This window comes from Leucopleurus acutus (genome assembly GCF_964270905.1).
Source record: "Leucopleurus acutus genome assembly, chromosome: 9".
Taxonomy (NCBI): Eukaryota; Metazoa; Chordata; class Mammalia; order Artiodactyla; family Delphinidae; genus Leucopleurus; species Leucopleurus acutus.
In genome coordinates, this window is record NC_139144.1 from 72636483 (window position 1) to 72658941 (window position 22459).

At 34.1% G+C, this 22459-nt stretch overlaps 1 protein-coding gene across 1 annotated transcript in view; it reads right to left on the reverse strand.

The window, feature by feature from the left end:
- SAMTOR (S-adenosylmethionine sensor upstream of mTORC1) overlaps positions 1-22459 on the reverse strand; it is an 87194-nt gene that overhangs the window by 14460 nt on the left and 50275 nt on the right. The window contains exon 4 of the mRNA XM_082846158.1: positions 4362-4476. Within this exon, the coding sequence (XP_082702284.1) occupies positions 4362-4476 (115 nt within the window). The remainder of the gene's footprint in view (positions 1-4361; positions 4477-22459) is intronic.

Here is a 22459-nt window from a genome sequence, read left to right on the forward strand (position 1 = left end):
AGGTTATGTATTTCTTCATGAGTGAGCTTTGGCAGTATGTGTCTTCCAAGGAGTTTGACCATTTCACTTAAGTTGTGGAATTTATTGGCATAAAATTTTTTGTAATATTTTCCTTTCTTTTAATATTGGTAAAATATACATGATGTCACACCTTTCTCTTTATTTCCTAATCAGTATGGCTAGTGATTTATAAATTTTATTGATCTTCTCAAAGAGGTAGTGTTTGCTTTCATCAGTTTTTTCCCTACTATTTTCTAAAGGTTTTCTATTTCATTGATTTCTGCTGTAATCTTTATTATTTTCTTTCTTGTATTTTAGATTTAATGTGGGTTTGTTTTTTTTCCTAGTTGGAAAGTTGATGTCATTACTTTGAGACCTTTCTTATTTTTCTAATAAAGGTGTTTACTATTGTAAAATTTCCTCTAAGTACTATTTTAGTGATTTTAGTGGCATCCTATGCATATCTTATGTTTTTGATATCATATGTTTTTATTTATCTTCATTTGAAAATATGGTCTAGGGCTTCCTTGGTGGCGCAGTGGTTGAGAGTCCACCTGCCAATGCAGGGGACACGGGTTCGTGCCCCGGTCCGGGAAGATCCCACATGCCACGGAGCGCCTAGGCCCGTGAGCCATGGCTGCTGAGCCTGCAGGTCCAGAGCCTGTGCTCCGCAACGGGAGAGGCCACAACAGTGAGAGGCCCGCGTACTGCAAAAAAAAAAAAAAAAAAAAGGAAGAAAAGAAAATATGGTCTAACTTTCCTTGTGAGTTCTTCTTTGACCAATGTTCTAATTGTTCCATCAATTATTGAGAGAGGGGTAATGAAATCTTCAACTATAATTTTATAAATGTCTATTTGTAATTGCTACCTTATCAATTTTTGGTTTACGTTATTTTGAAGCTCTGTTATTAGATGCATATATATTGAGGATTGTTTTGTACTCTTGATTAACTGAACTTTTTATCATTATGAAATGGCCATCTTTACTGCTGGTAATATTGCTCTGACATCTACTTTGTCTGACTGTAATAGTGCCACAGTGTCTTTCTTTTACACATCCTATTTTGTGTGTTTATAATTGAAGTGCATTTCTTATAGGCAACATATATTTGAGTCTTGCTTTTTTTAATCCAATCTGACAATTTCCACCTTTTAATTGGGGGTATTTAGGCCATATCTATTTAATGTGATTATTGGTAAACTTAAGTTTAAATGTATGATCTTGCTATTTATTTTCTATGTTTCCCATCTGTTCATTGTTTCCTTCCCTTTTCTGCCATCTTTTGAATTCAAGAAATTTCTTTGTAATTCTATTTTATCTCCTTTGCTGGCTTATTAGCTGTAACTCTTTATTTTACTGGTTGCTTTAGAATTTATAGTCTACATCTTTAACCTATCATAGTCTACCTTCAAATAGTATTTTACCACTTTATATATATTATAAAAACCTATTACTATACATATAGTATATTTCCCTTTCTCCCCTCTTGTGCTATTGTTATCATACATTTTATTTTTATATAGATTATAAACTCTACATTACAACTGACTCTTGAACAACACGAGTTTGAACTGCACAGGTCCAATTATACATGGATTTTTCCAAGAAATATACAGTTAGTCCTCTGTATCTGTGGACATGGAACACAGGGATATGAAGAGCCAACTCTAAGGACCTGAGCATCCACAGACTTTGATATCTGTGGTGGTGGTGGGCTGTCCTGGAACAATTCCCCTGGGTGCTAAGGGTCAGCTCTACTATTAGTTAGCTTTTATCAAGTTCAGAAAAATTCTGACCATTATTTCTTTCATTCCTTTCTTGGGGGGACTCCAATTATGCTTATATTTGGCCATTTGAAATTAACTCACTGCTTGCTGATGCTTTTCCATTAAAAAAATATCTCAGTTTAATTTTGGGTAGTTTCTATTGCCATGTCCTCAGTTTAACTTTTCTTCTTCAATATCTAATGTACCGTTAATCCCATTTAGTACATGTTTCATATCATATATCATAGTATCCGTCTCCAGAAGTTAGATTTGGGTTTTTTAAATTATCTTCCATGTCTCTACTTTACTTTTTGTTCATACAGAATACAGTCATAATGTCCCTATCTTAATGTCCTTGTTTCCGAATTTTAACATCTGTGTCAGTTCACAGTTGGTCTCTGCTGGATGACTGACCTCCTCATTGTGGGTCCTATTTTCTTGCTTCTTTACTTGGCTGATTACTTTTTTATTGGACGCTAGGCATGGTGAACTTTACTTTGCTGCGTCCTGGATGACTTGGTATTGCTATAAATATTCTAACTTTGCTCTAGGATGTAGTTAAATTATCTGGAGACAATTTGATCTTTTTGGTTTTTGTTTCAGGATTTGCTAGGTGGGACTACAGCAGCCTTCAGTCTAAGGCTAATTATTCTCCACTACTGATGCAAGGCTTTTCTGTGTACTCTACCCAGGCTACTGTGATTCTTGAGGTTTCCAGTGTGGCTGGTGGGAATGGGTGCTACTTCCAGCCTGTGTGAGTGTGCTGGGCACTATAACCTCTAGACCTTTGAGGTGGTACTTCCTCCAGTCTCATGTAGTTTTCTCACAGACGTGTACTGATAAGTACTCAGCTGAGTACTCACGGAGGATTCTTTGCAGACCCCTGGAGTTTTCTCTCTGTGTAGCTCTCTTATCTTTGGTACTTTGTCCATGAGCCTTAGCTGTCTTGGTCTCTCAGGACTCTCACCTCTGCCTCTACAACTCACTACCAGCTGGACTCTGCTTGGGATCCCCTGTTTGTGCCACACGTTGGAAACTCTCTGAAGGCTGTATGTGCAACCATATGGCTCATCTCATTTGTTTTCCATCTCTTGGGGATCACTGTCCTTCATTACCTGATGTCCAGTTCTTGTATATTATTTTGAATATTTTGTCCACTTTTTAGTTGCTGCAGGCAGGGGGAAAGAGCATCAGTCTGGTCCCTGTCACTCCATCTCGACTGGAAGTATAAGTTTCTTCCCTTTGTTTTAAAATTAGTTATAGGGTTCTGGAACTATCAAAGTCTGATTCTACTACTGAACTCATGTATAGTAGTTCTTTTGCCTATCTAATGGCTTTACAGTTGAAAACTTATAGCCCTATATATAAATAAGCTTAATATTTTAATATTTGAGCCTTAGGTTTAGATCAAATGGTCATCATGTCTTACCAGTCCTTGAAGGACATCTCTAATGTGTGTCTTGAGGAAGGAAGGGGAGAGAATCCATGTACAAATCCACCTGCACTTTAAAACTATAGCTTCTAATGGCCCAGGAATTCTCTGCAGTGGTAAGCTAAGAACAGCTGTTTTACCGTACAGCAAGTATCTGTCTACCTTTAGGAGATAATAGTAACGCTTTTAGCATTTTCTTATTCGTCAGTGTTAGTCACATAGATTCAATATAGACAGTCAAGCTCATAAGAATCAAAGAATAAATTCATATGAAAGTTGACTCTTCATGCAGGAACTTTACAATAATAACAGCAAACATTTCTTTAGCACTCACAATATAACAGGTGCTTTGTTAGGTGCTTTAAATACTTTTTCTCAAGTAAACACAACAAAAATCTTATAAGGTATAGTCCATTACAAACCCCACTGCACAGACAAGAAAACTGAGGGTCAGAGAGTCAAATCAAGGTTGAAAATAAGATTTCATTCTTTTATTCAAGAAGTATTTAATGAGTACTTAGTATGCCAGGCACTCTTCTAGGTACTGGGAATATAGCAGTGGAGGAAAAAAATCTCTGAGCCTGAGTTTATACTCTACCACAATCTCTTTATAGCAATAAAAATTTGTAAAAAATTTTTTGTGTCTGGTGCCATATCAAAAGTATAATGGCAAATGTTATAAACTTATGTCATTGAGGGGAAAAAAAATCTAATTTTAAAAGCAGAGGAAACATTCTTTGTAAAGTTGTTTAATCTACTAAGTACAAATAGCTGGGATTTAATAAAGTTTTGGCTGTCTCCAAAGCCCTTGCTCTTTCCACTATTCCATAATAGCTCTACATCAGAGTACGTTTCAGAAAGAGATGCATTAAAAAATAAAATAAGGAATCTTTGCAACTTACTGAAGTTTCTTGATTGAAATGATAGATGATAAACAGGGAACAAAACAAAATGAAGACAAATATGGTATTGGTCAAATTAATATTAGTTAACTAAATGCTCAAATTTTCACAAAATATACTTTTAGTTTTGAATAGAAATAGTCTCTTATCAACTTGTACACAAGAAATATATTTGCTATTTCAGGAGTGTAAAGACAGTGCTTTCCTTTGTATATATACATGTAAAATATTCATCTCAAAACAAACAGAACTATGCATACCTCTACAGCAGGTACGATGTCTATGCCAACAGTTAGAAATTCTTCAAACTTCAGAAATGGGTTAAAGCAGCTGCCAACATCAAGTAATCTGATCTTTCCTGAGGTTTGTAGCAACCTAAAAATAGATTATTTTCATTATGCTTTTTATAAGATGAAATAAAATAGAAGAAAAATTCAAACATTTGAGAATAAAAAAAATAGTATAGATTATTGGCTCTCTTTTTGGTCTCATGATCCCTTTACATGTTTAAAAATTACTGAGGGCCTAAAAGAGCTCTTTTGTTTATGCAGGTTCTATCAATAATACCATATTTGAAATTAAAACTGAATGGTTTAAAAACATCAATTCATTTATAAAACAATAACACTACAGTATATGCTAATGTAAATTATACTTTCTCATGAAAGTCTAGATTAGAAAGATAGTAAAAATGAGTTACTGTTTTACATTTTTTCAAGTCTCTCTAATGTTGGGCTTAATAGAAGACAGATGGATTCGCACGTCTGCTTTGCATTCAAGCTGTTGCAACATCACATGCCATGAAGTTTCTAGAAAACTCAACCCTACACTCAAAAGAGGATTAGAGTAGAAAAGGCAAACGATATTTTAGTATTATGATGAAAATAATTTCCTCCCCACAGAGACCCTAGAAGGGTCTCAGATCCCCAGACCACACTTTGAAAACTGTCTTTGTAGATGAAAGAATCCATTCACAAATTAATTCTCAGTAGTCAATATAATGATGTCTTTGGACTTTAATTTGTCTCAATGATTCAAAAGGACCAAAGAGCAAAGCAATGAAAGGATAGTATTTCTTAAGTTATGAAAAATTTTATTTTGTTCAGGAGTGTTCCTTGTGTCCAAAAGTAGTAGGAAAAAAGAAGGTAAACAAAACCGGACATGACCATTAAAGTTAGTCAAATGCAACTATTGATAATACGGATCTACATAGCGGCAAATAAGGATGAAGGAAAACAGTGGATTTTTGTTGGTCTGAAGCCTATAGTCCTAGTGTTCAGACAGTAAAGCAATAATAAAAACCAACTTAAGACATATGCCATTTTATTGATATTAAGACAATTTTGCTGAAAAAAATTATGAGTAGACACTGGAAACATAAAGGAAAGAAATACAGTGAAATAATTGGGTAAAAACAGAATCTTGGTTCTTTAAAGCCTATAGGGCAGAGAAAATCTGCCCAGCTTCTGTTCCTTTTACCTCAGCTAGCATATTGCCATAGTGTCCATTAGAGAGGTGTTAAACTACAGACTGTAGTTAAGCTCCTGGAAAAGGCACTGTAAGTCAAAATAAAATAATATAATCTAAAGTTGATTTTTTTTTTCAGAAAAGGAAGGCAATAAAAAGGGTTACATTTTTTACCAAGAGCCTGATGTCCTAACATTTTATAGAAATGACCATAATCACCATTTGATTATAAATAAACTGTATACAGGACCTGTTTAATACAGTACATGGCATTTTATAGTACCATAAAAACAATATGAACCAATTAAAAGATTTTTGTCAACAAAATTTTATTTAAGAACTCATCCAAAGAAGGGGTTATGAGGGTATAAGGAAATAAAAGGAATAGCTAGAAACTCCCTCAGCAACAAGAGCTGATCCTAGGGCTCAAAAGGTAATTTTCTGTACTGCAGCCAAATCAGGAAGTAGATTATTATGTAGTTTGGGTGATGTGTATAACAAATAATCATCTGTAAAGTTGAATTAAGTTTAGTGATACTTGAAATATCACAATACACTAGCTCTAAGGAAGAAGGAGGCCAGCGAACTACTGTGGTATAGGTTCCAAGTTGCTAAACAGAGCAAAAGATCCAGTAGATAGGTACCTTGAAATGCCTGGCATATAGCTGACATTTACTGCTAAATTAACAAATTTGAATACTCAAATCATAACCAGTTTGAATAAATGAATCTATAACAACATGTAATACTAACTACACTACTAGATTGCCATTCTAATCCTTATGTGGGGCTATGGTTAAGAACAAGAGTTCTGGAATCAGAGAGACTAAAATCAAAACCTGATTCTGCCCTTTACCTGTGTGATATGGGGACAACAATGGTACCCACACTTAAGAGTCGTTTCTAGGATTAAATGAGATTATGCGTTTATAATTCTTGCCCTAGTATCTGGTACATGGTAAACGCTCAAAAAGTGGTAGATATCATTGTTAGCTATTAATATCATGTTATATATAAAATCTTTTGTGGTTTGTCCAACTAATGATCTTCCTGAACATGGTAAAAGCAGAATTTTACTATCTTCCTGAACATAGTAAAAGCAGAATACTGGTAGACTCTAGTAAATTGGGTAACAAAAAATTTCTGATAGTCTTTAAAAAAGTGCTTCTTAGAAATTAACCTTTCTACCTGGATGGAGTATTCCAAATCATTCAACTTAATTCAACTTTGAAATATAATTATCAATAACTTAATATCATGGATTAACTTAATAACATTAACTCTCAGTAATACACTTAATCCATTTCAAATTCTTTGGTTGAGCTCTGTAATTTTTTTTTGCATCAACATATATTTAGTTTAAAGACTAATCACAAAATGAACAGAATATCCAAGTAATTATCACCCAGGTCAAGAAATAACACATTGCCTGCACCGTAGAAACAGGATCCTCCCTGACGACATCCCCTACCCCTTTCTGTAATGGTAGCCACTATCCTGATTTTAGTGATAATCGTTCCCTTGATTTCCTTTTATAGTCTTGCTACCTATGACTGTCTTCTGAATAACATAGTTTAGTTTTACACTACACATTTGCTTTTGTGACTTTCTTCTTTCATTTAATATTAAGTTTGTGTCATTTGTGTTTCTGTAGTTAATTCATGTACATGGCTGTGTGATAGTACCTTTATACAACACATCCTATTGTGATTTTGATTAGAGTGGCACTGAATCTAAAGGTCATTTGGGAGAATTAACGTCTTTAATAAAATATGGACTCTTTTAATCCATGGACATGGCATAGTTCTCCATCTATTTAGTTCCTCATTGTCTCTCAATAGCTTTAACAATTTCTCTTAAAAGGTCCCATGTATATTTTGTTGGATTTGTATTTCTTGTTAACTCATATTTTTTGGTGCTGTTATTGCTTTTCCCCTATGGATAAACCTTGTTATTTTTTAAAATTTGATTTTTCATTGTTGGTTACAGAAATGCAATTCAGTTTTGTACAATGATTTGTATCCAGCAACATTACTAAATTCCTGTTATCTCAACTGCTTATCTGTATATTATTTGGGGTATTCTAGTCTAGGTACGTAGTTACATAATCTGTGAAAAATAATATTATTTCTTCTTTTCTTATCTATCCATCCACCCACCCACCCATCTATTTTTTGCCTCGCTGCTTTGCCCAGGACTTCTAATACAATATTAAACAGGACTAATACAAGCAGGTACTATTTTGTTTCCAGTCTCAGAGGGAACATTAAGTATAATGTTCACCATTAATGTATAACTCACCATTAAATATAATGACTGTTGCAGGTTTTATATAGAATCCTTGATAAAGCTGATGAAGCTACTTTTATATTGTGCTAGCTCCTTTTAAAAAAAACTTTCACACAAATCTATGTTAGATTTTATCAAATGTACTCAGCTACTGAGATATGACTTTTCTTTGATCTGTTTATGTGATACAGTATACTCATTAATTCTGTAGTGTTAAATCAATCTTGCCTTATTGGGAAGAATCTAATTTGGTTTTGATAAATTACTGTCTTCATAACTTAAAGGATTTGTTTTATATATGTATATACAGTTGGTTCTATTTGTGATGGGTCTGGTCTATAAAGTCACCACGATCACTAAACCATGCTCCTAAGGGAAATACAAGACTAGGCCTCTGGTTACAATACTTTCAACACCAGAGCAACACATAACCTGGATTTATGTGTATTTCTGTTTAAAGGTAACTTATTTAATATGTATTATGATGCATCAACACTGAACTCACAGTCAATTCCATTATAACTCATGACTAAGGGAAGCATATCTAATACACTATTTTCTCTGTAAGGCATAATACAGCATTCCTGTGCTTAGATAGGCTCGATAGAACTTTAACATTATGCTTAGGGGCCATTTTTAAAGCAAAATAGGGCTTCCCTGGTGGCGCAGTGGTTAAGAATCCATCTGCCAATGCAGGGGACACGGGTTCAAGCCCTGGTCCGGGAAGATCCCACATGCCGCGGAGCAACTAAGCCCATGTGCCACAACTACTGAGCCTGCGCTCTAGAGCCCACGAGCCACAAGTACTGAAGCCCGCCCGCCTAAAGGCCGTGCTCTGCAACAAGAGAAGCCACTGCAATGAGAAGCCTGCGCATCGCAACTAAGTAGCCCCCGCATCGCGACGAAGTAGTCCCCGCTTGCCGAAACTAGAGGAAGCCCGCGTGCAGCAATGAAGACTCAATGCAGCCAAAAATAAAATTTAAAAAATAAACATAAAAATCAATAAAGCACAAAAAATGTGATATTAAATAGACTGAAAATGGGACATTTTTATACTTGAGAGCTGAAACAATAAGGCAGAGCTTGCATTGTTCAACTTCAGCTGGGAAGGTGTGTGTCAGATGACAAACTTTTCACCACCCTCAGCATGTCCACAAATGAGTCTGAAAATGCCATGAGTACTCACCTTGGAGTTGAATTTTAGTGAGTAGGTGAATTTGCAGATATGGAATTTCTGAATAATTAGGATAAACTGTGTGTGTGTGTGTGTGTATGGATTTTTGCATCTATGTTCATAAGTGAGATCAGACTATAATTTTCTGTGCTAGTACTGTCCATGATGGGTTTTAATATCAAGGTTATGCTAGACTCTTAAGATGAGTGTGGGATAACTCCTTTCATTCTATTTTTAAAGAGTATGTGTAAGAACAGAATTCATTTTTCCTTAAATGTTTACTAGAACTCGCTGGTAAAGCCTGGAGTTTTATTTCTGAGATCTTTAACCACTGATTTAATTTCTTTAATATTATTACAAAATTCCAACTTTTATCTCTGACTTTTTCTATCTTCCTGCTCTTTACTATTTCCTTTTCATTTTTTTTTTGGAGGGGAAAGGGCCTTATTTGCTGAGGTATCTTTAATTTCTTGAGATAGATTCTTAGTTCACTAGTTTCAGCTTTTCTTTATAATATATGCATTTAAGCTATACATTTTCCTTTAAGCGATGCTTTAGCTATATCCACAAGTTTTAATAAAAAGCACATTTGTAACTTTTGACAAAAAATTTCTTCACAAAAAGTATCATTATTATTTAGTTGAAAATATTTTGTAATTTTTATTATAAATTTTCATCTAATGGATTTTTTTTTAGAAGGTTATTTACTAATTTCTAAACCTTTGGGTATTTCCTTATTGCAATTTGGTACCAATTTTTAGCTTAATAGCATTGTCTACATAATTCAACCCTTTGAATCTTACTAACATTTGACTTATAAATTTTTATAAATTAAATAATACCTTAAATATTTAATATAATTTTTTAAATTCACAATTTTTTAAAAAACATTTTTATAAATGTTACCTGTATGCTTGAAAGAATATTACTTTGTAGCTTTGGGGTACACTATTCTATATATGGCTATTAGATTGTTAATTATGTTGTTCAAATCCTCTACAGTCTTACTCACTGTGAATGCTTGCTCTCTGTTATTGAGAAGGTGTGTTAAAAATCTTCCAACTTTTTTTTAAAGAAGCAGATAAAGATCGCCATAAATTGATTTGAAATAAGTTATTGAAATTAAATAATTATGAACACAGTATTCTGATTATAATCATATCAATGGGTGAAATTTTAAGGACAAAAAACTGCAAAGAAATCCTGAATTTTACTTAGTATGTTGTTGTGGTACTACTGCAGCCATTTAAAAACTATTTTGTGTGTATTGAAGGGCTGAGCAAATAGGGAAATAAACTAAAGTTGCTGGGAGATACAAATTCAGAATGAGGGAAAGGAGAGAAAGAATCCTTTGGAGATAGACTAGAATTAGATGTTTCATCTGAAAGGGTGTAGATGCAATAACACCCCAGTAGCAGTGAGGATACCTAATGCCAGAATTTGGCCCCTTGCTAAAAGGAATCTGCATTTTTTACAGGAAGGCTTATTTCAGGGTTGAAGCAGAGAAAGTACAAGGTGAGCTTCAACTATCTTGTTGTACAAGAAAGCAAGGTAACGCTCAAAAATTAATAGGAATATATCAAAAGGTCAAAGGAGCTAGCTTTCAGGAGTTGCCACTGGCCTAATTTGAGATGATTTTAGCATCATAATAATGATAGGAATGAATTATAACACACTGAATTTTTAAAAAAATCTATCAGTCTACAGAACTTTAAAAAAGAGGGGGAAAAGGGAAAGTTTTTCTTTATAGAAGAATACCAACCAATGAATGTGTAAGCAAGCTAGAAATAGAAAAATCACCTATTTCCAACTATTATAGTAAAAAAAAAAAAAAACCGAAACAAAACTTGACTCAGGCAAGACCATGTTAAAGTTACAGTGAAAATTGTCAAGGAACAGGAAATTGTCTCGATCTTCACGTATAACCCAACAGATTAGAGATTAAAGGTGCCTTTACAGTGAAGAAATCTGGAGGATACCAATTTAGTCAAATGATGAAACTTAACATGAATGATAATGGGACAAACTGACATATGCCCTCTTAGTGATATACTGAGAACACAGTATCATCTATACCTATCAAAAATGTTTAACATGGATCTATCATGGGGAATTTTCTAGATTAATCAAGCCTAAGAGATATTCAACTAAATACAATATATAATATTTGATTGGATCTTGGATCAAACTACCAACCCACAGTTATAAAGAACATTATTAGAACAATCTGGAAAATTCAAATGTGAACTATGTAAACATGTAACTATATCAATGTTAAATTTCCTGAATGTGATGACAACTGTACTGTGGTTATGTAGGAAAATGTCCTCAGTCTTTGGTGATACATGATAACGTATTTAATGTTGAAGTAACTCAAATGGTTCAGAAAAGAAACAAAAAGAAAAATGTGTCTATATATACACACATAGATTTATGGAGTAAATGTAGCAAAATATTAACTGTTAATGAATCTTGGTAACAAACATAAATGAGGGTATTGGTTGTACTACTCTTAAAATCTCCCTTAGAGTTTTGAAACTTATCAAACTTTAATGCTGGGGGAAAAAAAAACAAACCTCCTCAAAACAACTGTAGGTTTGTCTGTCAATTTTTGCTTTATGTATATTGAAGCTATACTATTAGGCACGTACAAATTAAACACATATTCTCCTGTTAAATCACACCTTTTATTATTATGAGAAATATACTTTATCTCTAGAAATTATATTTATTCTACCATCTTATATTTTGGATATGTCTCTCATAAGCAACATAAACTGGATTTTTATGACAATAAAAAATTTCTTTTAATTAGAGTATTTAGATCATTTGCTTTTAAAGTGATTTACCAACATATTTTGATTTATATATAGTACCTTACCTTGCACCTTCTATCTGCTCTATCTGTTCTACGTTTCTTTTCCTCTGCTCCTTGCTTTCTGTAGAATCACCCTGGGAGCTTCAAAATTACTTAAAGACTCTGATTTAATTGGTTTAGGATGGAGCCTGGGCATTAGGGTTTTTAAAAGCTTCCCAAGTGAATGTATTGTGTAAGCCAAGGTTGAGAATTGGTTTTAGATTTTTCCTTTTAAATTTTAATAATTCCATATTGTTTCATTTTACTGATTTCAAAAATTTATAGTTTGTTCTTTTAGAAAAATATATACTTAACTATTGAATAATCTTAGCCTTCTCTCAAACCATACAAATGCTTGAGACCACAATTCTGTTGTGTGGTTATGTTAGTCTTTTTGTGTATTCTGTTTTATAAATGTTTGTCCACATTTACCTTTTCGGTTGTTGTTGTTGTTCATTCTTTCTTTCACTTCAGACTTTCCATCTGGGGTCATTTTCTTTCTGCTTGAAATACACCTCTAGAATTTCTTTTAGTAAGAGATTTCTCTCTCCCATTCTTTTCTCTCCTTCTGCAACTCCATTAAGAAGTTAAACCTTATTTTATCTTCTATGTCTTTAACCATTTTAATTCATTATTACTTTTTTTCCTTGTCCATATGTGGCATTCTGGATAATTTCATTTACTCTGTCTCACTCAGTTCAATAATTTCCTCTTTAATTCATGTCATACACTGAGTTATTTTAATTATTTTATTTTTTATCTCTAGAAGTTTTCTTTTTAATTTTGGCTTTCCAAATGGCTTGTAGGTTCTTAAAGTTTCTAGTCCCTGCAGAAACTTTCAAGCATTCTTTTATTTTTAAAATATTATTTTATAAACAGTGACTCATAATTCTAGTGTCTGAGGCCTTTAAATATCTATTCTTGATACCTGCTGATTTTAGATCATGGTTCCTTGTTTCCATACATGCTTCGTAATTACTTCTTACTGTGAGATGTTTTTCTTAAAAAATTATTTAAGAAGTTTCTTTGAGCAGAAGTATTCATTTTTGCTCTGTCAGGCAATCTGGGATACCACCAGTGCCGGACCACTTTCAACCAAATAAACAGGGTTTAAAGTTTTTTGGACCACCCTTGTGATGTGAATTTAGGAGTTTATGTTTAGGATGTCCTGTAGTTTCAACTTGTCAGAGTCTGTCATGCTGTGGACGAACGGGGTAGATTTATTCTGGTTCACCCTTAAACTGAGAAAGTAATTTTCAGAGTTGAAGCTCCAACCAGTCGAGTATAAAAACTAAAGTTGAAGTCTGCAGTTTGGAAAAATGCTCTCAAGGCTAAAGAAGCTTTGTGCTCTGCCTCCCTTTCTGGGTTCCTGCCAGCATTTGCATTTGGCCCTACCAATTCTTTGGTGTTTTTAAGATTTATCCAACATTTTTAAAAAATTATTCTTTTCAAGTTTGAGAGATTAGTTAGAATATCCTGCTAGCATATTCTAGTTAACTTTCAAAGTAAATATATAAACAGATAAAATTAATTTAGTCTAGTTGGTCAGCATAAAATCAGTCTGTGACAAAAAGAGTCAATAATTATAAAAGGAGTATAAGAAGTATTTCATTATTATTCACAGATATGAAAATACTTATTATGTGAATACACAAGGTGTGCTAAGAGCAAAAATAGCCTCTGAATAATCTATCAAATGACTTTGAAGTTTCTTAATCAAAAAAGGCCAGAGAGCCAACCTTAAGTGACCTTATATGACAGACTTCATAGTTAAAATGCCAAATACAGATATGACTAAAATGACATTGAATTACCCAATTTTCTCATTTTAATCACTATTTCAAATTTTTCTGCAAGAGAAATAAGCAAGTCTTTTATGTTAATACTATGTAAAAGCTATCCTGGTCTCTCTCAGGTTTACCCTTAATAAATTCTTATGGGATTTGTAATCCCATAGTCCAAAATAAATAAAATTTATAAGGACTACTTTCACATCAAGATGATTTTTATTGATAATGACTAAATCCTGGCACCTATATTTCTGTATTTGAAGCACCAATACTTCAAAATTAAGCAACAAACATTACTACTTATGCAAATTCTCATATTATAAATTTACTTGGAGGAAAAGCCCATTTTATTTGCAAGTTAAATGATAGGTAAGGTGGTGGTTAGGTATCTGGAATTCAAAACATTGGCCTCAGCAAAGTAAGAGTAATTCATTTAACAAAAGAAATACTTAAACAGTATAATAGGGCGTTTTTCTTTTTTTTCTCAATAGTACCAACAAACTACTCTTCCTCACTGAAGCTGAAAGATCTTGAAATTCCAGTATCCTGGCACCCAAATTATATTTCAGAATACCTTTCATTCACAACACAAAAACAAAACAAAATCTTTGTCAGATCGTATGCTCTAAGTTTTGATGTGGAAATGTAAGTCTGAAGCCTCAAGGTTCTAAAATCAAAAATAAGATTAGATTTTGGAAGGAAATTTTCAAGTTTATACTAAATAGCTATAATCATAAATATATAGTTAAGACTGTTTAATCTTAGCTTAGAAGTTGTTTTAATTTGAAATTATTCATCGAAACAGTATTTCAAATCTTCTACAAAAAACCTGAATACCTTTAGTATCATTTTTAAAAATACTTTAAATGTATACATAACTATAACTTGACAAATACTTATTGAATACTTATTGTACCTGTCTACCTCTTTTTAGGAGCTTGAGATTCCCAAGTAATTCAGTTCAGTAAAGAAGACACACATGCAAATACAACATGAAAACAATGCAATGACTGTATAGGAAAGGAGTGTATAAAATGTTATAGGAGCAGAAGAACACTGGTAGAAGAGAAGGGAAATCCATATCTGGGACCTGCAGGATAAGCAGGCTTCTCCCAGGAGAAAATGGGAAATGGGGGGTGAAGAATAAAGGGAAGGACTTTTGAGGTAGGTGACTGTCATTCCAGTCAGAAAGCATAGTAAGTGCAAAGGTACATGTTTCCAAGTAGGTGTGGACTTTCCATAAAATCTGTGAAACTCATAAAGTGCCTTTTGAAATGTCCAGTAACTGATTTCACTGTATTGTAGTTTTTAAGTCCAGAGTGACAATTTTTTGTTCTTTTTGCCCTTAACATTTTTAAAACTTTGAATTTTAAAAACAAGGAAACAAACAAAAAAGCCTCTAAACACATTTCCTAGAAAACAGAGAAGAATATTATCTGAAATGGCTCTTTCATTGATTTATCCAAGACTTGAAATCTAATTCCACTACCATGAATAAGTACATATATGTATATGGCACTATTTTTCAAACTGACTTACATATTTTAATAGAACATTCACAATGTAATTTCCCCAAGAAAATTTCCCCAGAAGAAGTAGTTACTAAAATGCCAGTAACAGCACCTTCTTCATAGTGTTGTATAAACATTAAATGAGTTGACTATGCATCATAGATGGGGACAAGGAGTAAAGAAGTAATAATTATCAAAAGTTTGGTACAGTTAAAAAAAAAAAAAGGCTCTGGAGACAGTCAACAGAACTCTATCTTCACTTCTGCTTTACTACCAAGTGACCTTAGAAATTTTACTTACCCTTTTTTGCGTCTCAGTTTCCTCATCTGTAAAATGAAAGGCCATTCTAATTCTAAAATTCTAGATCAGTTCTTGATAGAATACCACCCTCTTGCAGATTTGAAGCCTGCCTGTATCAATGTCCCATTGAAAATAATCAAATAAACAAAAACTAAGACTTCTTAAAAAAATTACTACCTAGTAAATTTTCCTGAGGTCCAAATTTCATGAAAATCTATTTTGTCAGATTGTTAATAGACATCTAATAGCAGCAAAGCTCTAAGGGGCATCTTTTTCAACGTTCCATATATAGGATAAAAACTGGCATAATTATGGCACTGTCAGATGCAACAATAATGAATCAAAGTCTTTCACTGCCTCAACATGGAGGCAAAATGTAAAGGGACTCTGTCACTTAGGATGCCTCTGCATGAGGCTCTCTACCAATAGTTCTTAATCTTTTTGGGTAACAAACTTCTTTGAGTATTTGATGAAATCTATGGCCTTTTCCCCCTAGACAACAATACACATATGATACACAAATCACATTTTTATATAATTCAGGGTGGTTCACAGACTCTGCTTGGATTATCTGAGTTTCCATGTATAGGCAGTGATGATGAAGATAAAGTTTTATAGAATCATTGTCTTGGTCTGGTATAGTTTTGTTGCAAGGAACAGAAAACCACTTAAACTAGCTTAAGTAAAGTCAAATTTATTTTAAATATGAAAAGATAGCTCATGGAATTCAACTTTAAGAAGCACAGTTGGTCTTCATGGGAACAGAAAAGTTACCAAGGAGATAGTCTTCTGTCTCCTTCTTCTTTCCAGAAAGCTGCCTCAGTTGCCTACAAAAAATTTCTGGACTTTGATGACAAAAATAGACATGGTCCTATATCCCTGAACTATACTATTAAAGTATAATTATTTTTCACTTCAGTTTAGAGTAGTTAGTATTTACATACACAGTGAGGATATGAGCTAGATTAATAAAGTAATATTTGTGAACTCCTCTCTGAGTTAACGTTTAGCATTCTTTGTTAGGATGTGCTCTTTAAATCCCTTCCAAGACACCTGTAACTCTCAGATAGCCCTTCTCAGATTATACTTTTCATGCTTTATCCCTCTTCCCATAGCAACCTAAGACTTATTACAGCTATATCATTTTCTACTGAAACATCTCTCCAAAAATTAACATCAAACTCAACCACAATAGACAATCTGCCACCATTAAGAATGTTTAAAAGAAATGCGAAATGTAGCAGTTGTAACTTCATTAAACAGTTGTAATAAATTTTGTGGTCTACGGCAGCACTGTTGGAACATGTTAGTGTTCTCTGGAGACTACTCTGGGGCATTTAAACACATTTTTCTAAATGTGCACTAGGCTGTATGTAAGCCTTAGATTTTAAAGCCTTTTTTTGACACGTAAAATGTGATTCCAAAGAGATCAAGGAAAAGAAAAAAAAAGTCATTATACCTTATGAGAAACAAAACAAAAAGAAATGGCTGAATTTACTAATGTTGGTAAGGCAAATATTTGGAAAAAATTAGTTTTTCTGATCAGGAAAATCTTTATAACAGGTCAACAGTCTGACTAGTCAGGAAACAAATGGTTTTCTAAAGGACAGCTAATTGAAATACAGTTAGACTGGTTCCTAATTTCAGCATATATGCACTCACTTATTTACATTCTGTAAAGTGATAAAACATACTGATCAGAAAACAAAGTTTAGCTAGAAAGTTTGTAATGCTTCCTCTACATTTTAATGCCTCTTTCAAATGTTCATTTACATTCCTCAGTAAATTTTCATTTTGCTTCTTTAGACAGATTTAAGCAGAGAATCTTAAAATTGTATTATTTAAAAAGATTTTTAAAACTTAAGAATTCATAGTCTTCTAACTTCATTTGCAGTTTTTCAGAAGTGTTAAGAAAAAAATGTTATATGTAAAAAACATGTATAGGCTGGTCAAATGATAACTTTCTATTTAAATTTCCCATGTTGGTGTTTACTCAATATTGTCTTTGTTCTCTTTTCCAAAACAGTTATAGTAAAACATCACATTTCTTTACTCTCTCCCCCTCAATTCCCATCTACTGGTTAAGGAGTTTAGTAAGGAAATGCAGGATTTTATTTCCTACAAAATTTTCTGTCTGGCATGCTGCCAGTGTCAACAACAGCATCTTGAACTCCTCAAGACATATTAAGAGGGAGCTGTAAACTCTAAGTAAAATTTTTTGCTCATTACATAAGAAAATCTGGCAATATTTACCCAAGTATGCAGTTTACAACAGTTTTTCAAAGTGCTCTCTACAAAGCTGTAGGTATTTTCCAGAGTCCATTCAAGGGCCAACAAAGGCAGGTATGGGAGATATCTGGAGGCTACAACTTCTATACCCTTTGAGCGTACCATAAAATGTTTCCTCTGAAGAAAAGGTTCTATGGTTAAAATGGTTGAAATCAATGATCTAGGCCTTATTAATTATCCCTGCTGGTTTGATGTAGAGGAAGGGAGAAATTAGATTTCCATATCTTATCTTTTTGAGAAGAAAAAACAAGAAGAAAATGCATTTTTGAGAGTTAGTATGTAAAACAACAGCACTGTCACTCTGACTCTGAATTCATGCCAATCATATATATGGAAATTTTTCTAAAGCCAAATTTTAGGGCTGATAGATGACAAATAAGTGGGGAAAATTTATTACTAGATACCTTGGATCATATAAAAATCCTTAGTTCCACCTATCCTCTTGTCTCAATCATTCCTTCAAGGTACAGCAAAAAAAACCAGTTAAAATAGAAAACTTCTGACTCTGATGACCTGGTTTATTATCATTTATTTAGCAACTCGTTCTTAGCATTGTACATAATCCATTTCATTTCTATATGTATCACAAATCCCTGAAATGACGCTAACAATTATTGATTTTGATGGCAATGTGTAAAGCCAGACAACAGCTTCCCCTCCATATTTTGGTAGTAAAGAACAAAAAATATATTGGAGGGAGATTAAGTGTGTGAGTAAAGGTTGCTAAATAATCTGCACTAAGTAGATGAAGTCAGGCTTTAAGAGGAAAAGAGAAAACAAGAGTTAGCTCATGGAGTTGATTTATATCTGAAGGGACAGTTTTTCCCAAAGTGCATTTCACGAAATAGTCTTGCAAGTCGCTTCTTTGTCAATAGGTCAATGAATGTGGAAAATATAATCTCTTTTTGAAGAGCTATAGGCATGTAACCATATAATAGCTCTACAATTAAGAAACTCAATTTAATTTTAATGTCCAAATTTATTTTGTTGACAAACTCCCTTTCAAATTATGTATTACTTATTTTACAGAACTTCTCTGGGAAACTTTTGAGACGAGATAGGGATTCATGAGAAAGGCATGGATATCTAGTTTTTAAGCAAAACATCTGAAAAAAACTGAAAGGATGACCCAGAAAATCCATATACAGAGATCAGAGAAGGGTATAAAGAATTAAGTGAAAAGATCTCAGCATGGTTTCACATGAATGCCCAGATTCACACTCTTATTGACAACATTCTTTGTGTTGCCATCATGGTGATCATTGTAATCATATAACAATGGTCACTATATCGGCAATGTAAAATTCTTATGAGTAGGTACTACTACTCTCATTTTATAGATGAGGGGAATGAGGCTTAGAGAAGTTAAATAACACATGGAAGGTCATATGCTAGTAAGTGATTTCAGGTGGAATTAAAATCTGTCTAACTCAGCAGCCTGAGCTTTTAACAATTATGCTCACTACGTTTAGCATAGAAGGAAGTAGCAGTTTGGATACAAATTAACAGTTGTCCATGCATAAAATAAATATGCTATGGAAATACATACTATAAATGTAGTTCTTCATTTTGAATACAAGTTAGTCATATGTATTAGTTTTCTATTACTATATAATAAACTACCACAAAGCTAACTTTAAAATACAACCTAATTCTATAGGTTAGAAGTTCCGGTATGCTTGCCTGGTACTCTGCTCCGGGTGTAATAAAGCTGAAATCAAGGTTTCAGCAGGCCTAGGCTCTCATTTAAGAGTTTTGTGAGGAAAGAATCCATTTCTAGGCTCATTCAGGCTGTTGGCAGAAACCAGTTCCATGTGGATGTAGGACTGAGAGCCCTGTTTCCTTGCTGCCTGTCTGCTCAGCTTCTAGAGGCCACCTGTATATCATGGCTCATGGCCCACCCCATTTTCAAAGCCAACAACAGCATACTGAATCCTTCTTATGCTTCAAATCTCCCTGATACCCTCCTTTTCCCCTCCTCTTCTGTTGCATTTGGAAAAAGTTCTGTGTTTTTAAGGGCTCATGTGATTAGATTAGGCCTACCCAGATAATCTTCCCATCTTAATCAATGGATTAGTAACCTTACCAGAAAAAAGACTAAGGTCACATGAGGAAGAGGGAATTCTCCCTCCAGACTACTTTTAGACTCAAGATGCAACATTACCACTTCCCTGGGTCTCTAGCCCGCTTTCCTGCCCTGCAATTTTGGACCTGCCAGTCCCTATAATCATGTGAGCCAATTCCTTAAATCTCTGATCCTCTACACACACCCACATACTATACTGGTTCTATTCCTCTGGAAAACACTAACTAATACACACTCCCCAAAAGAATCCCTGTATCTGGTGGTCAAGCTTCCTGTTTTTGTGTAGGGTTACCTGAGAGATGAGAAGGAGTTCCAAAACACGGAGAAATACCAGTGGCATATCCCTGCTATTTGTTCCCTAGCAGCATACCACAATATATTGAGTTTCCTTGCTCCCAGGTAAGTCAATAGATGACTGAATTATTGATTTTAATTAAACTAAGCCTCGTGAAAGACTAGCTTATCAAGATTCCTGGCAAAGAAGCTTAAAGGTTGAGGCTTCCCTGGTGGTGCAATGGTTGAGAGTCCGCCTGCTGATGCAGGGGACACAGGTTCGTGCCCCGGTCCAGGAAGATGCCACATGCCGCGGAGCAGCTAGGCCCGTGAGCCATGGCTGCTGAGCCTGTGCGTCCACAGCCTGTGCTCCATAATGGGAGAGGCCACAACAGTGAGAGGCCCGCGTACCGCAAAAAAAAAAAAAAAAGAAAAAAAGAAGCTTAAAGGTTGAAGATAATCTAAAACTGGAAACGCAAGGGAGTTACAAACAAAACAAAACAAAACAGATCTGACACTTCGATTCCTAGTAAAAACATTTCTTAGCTAGACTGAAGCAAGCAAAAAAAAAAAAAAAGACCAAATCAGATCTGGCAAGAAATTGGAAAAATTCAAAATTATAAAGTTAATTGAAATGCAGATTTATATTCACTCATGACCTTGTCCTAAGTGATATTTTAAAATACTGTTTAGGGCTCCCCTGGTGGCGCAGTGGTTAAGAATCCGCCTGCCAATGCAGGGGACACGGGTTTGAGCCCTGGTCTGGGAAGATCCCACATGCAGCGGAGCAACTAAGCCCATGCACCACAACTACTGAGCCTGCGCTCTAGAGTCTGCAAGCCACAACTACTGAGCCCGTGGGCCTAGAGCCTGTGCTCCGCAACAAGAGAAGCCACCGTGATGAGAAGCCCGCGTTCCACAACAAAGAGTAGGCCCCGCTCACTGCAACTAGAGAAAGCCCGCGCGCAGCAACGAAGACTCAATGCAGCCAAAAATAAATAAATAAAATAAATTTAAAAAATACTGTTTTATTTCAACTTTCTCACCTGTTATTTATGAAATAAACAATTTGTTGGTAACCTACACTTCAGTATTTTTTAACAACTCAAAATTTTGTGATAGAGCATGATTCTTTAAAGGCAAGGATCTAGTGCTTGAGTGACAATATATTTTATATGTAATGGAAATCTTTTAAGAGTTAATATAGTCTTGCCTGTCTTCTTAAAAATGACTTGAACATTATCTTTTCTGGACATCAGAGGTATTCATCATGACCATTAATCATCTTTATAGATATATAAGACTCTGCCCCTCCAAAAAATTTGCCTGTTTCTAGAATTATTTGTTGCTTTTCTTTAAGATAGTTGGTCTTTTCTCTGTCACATTTTGTTATTATGTAAACTGACTCTTCTGTTTTCTTAAGGTTTCTAATCTATTATGCTTTGAAAAACTCTCTCCTTTATTTCCTCTTCTTCATTTTTGTGTATGAAGGCCTAATTCCATGGCAATTACTTGAACTGATCTCATCTTTATTCAGGGTGGTTAAATATAAGTCGGCTAAAACTAGATATACTGTCTTTTATTAACCAGGGTAAGAAGCCAAATAGTAGAGATATTAGATTACCAATGTTTTCTGAAGATATAAAGTGTCACACACAACACCCCCCAACATCTGCACCCCCTTTTTAAAATCTTTTCTTAGTCTACTTCTAACATTTTAATCCTTTGTTGTTTCTCCTTGGGATCACCCATAATCTGTTGTATTTATGGCTCCATCCTACTCTAAATACTTTGGGCCAACATCACCATACTCAATGGTATACAGAACTGAAAAGATATTCTAGGGATAAAAAGAAAATAAAGGAAACAGAGTACTACTTATTTTCCCCGTTTCTAACCTCGATTAAGTCATCTTTTTCTAAAGTCACAGTTAACTTAATCATGAGATTTGCACTATTTGGGGTTTTGGTTAAAATTAATTTTATAGTCCCTTCTAACAGAATTCATTCATTCACCAATTTAGTGTGTTCCTTTATGTGCAAGGTTACTGTGTTAAGCCCCCAAATTATAGCAGAGAATAACAGAGTTTGAACATCTGTCCTCATGATGCTTTATACACTAGTACATGGTCTGGAAAATTATAATGGTTAGGAAGATTATAATGCCCCTTGGGCCAGTTACTAAAGTGAATAACTTAATTCTTTTAGAATTTTCTAACCCTTTTTTAAAGTTCTCAACTACTACTAAAGCCTAAAGAAAACCTGGCCTTTAGACACAGACACAAGTTCTCTTGTGATTTTATGACAGAGTAGATTATTTTAC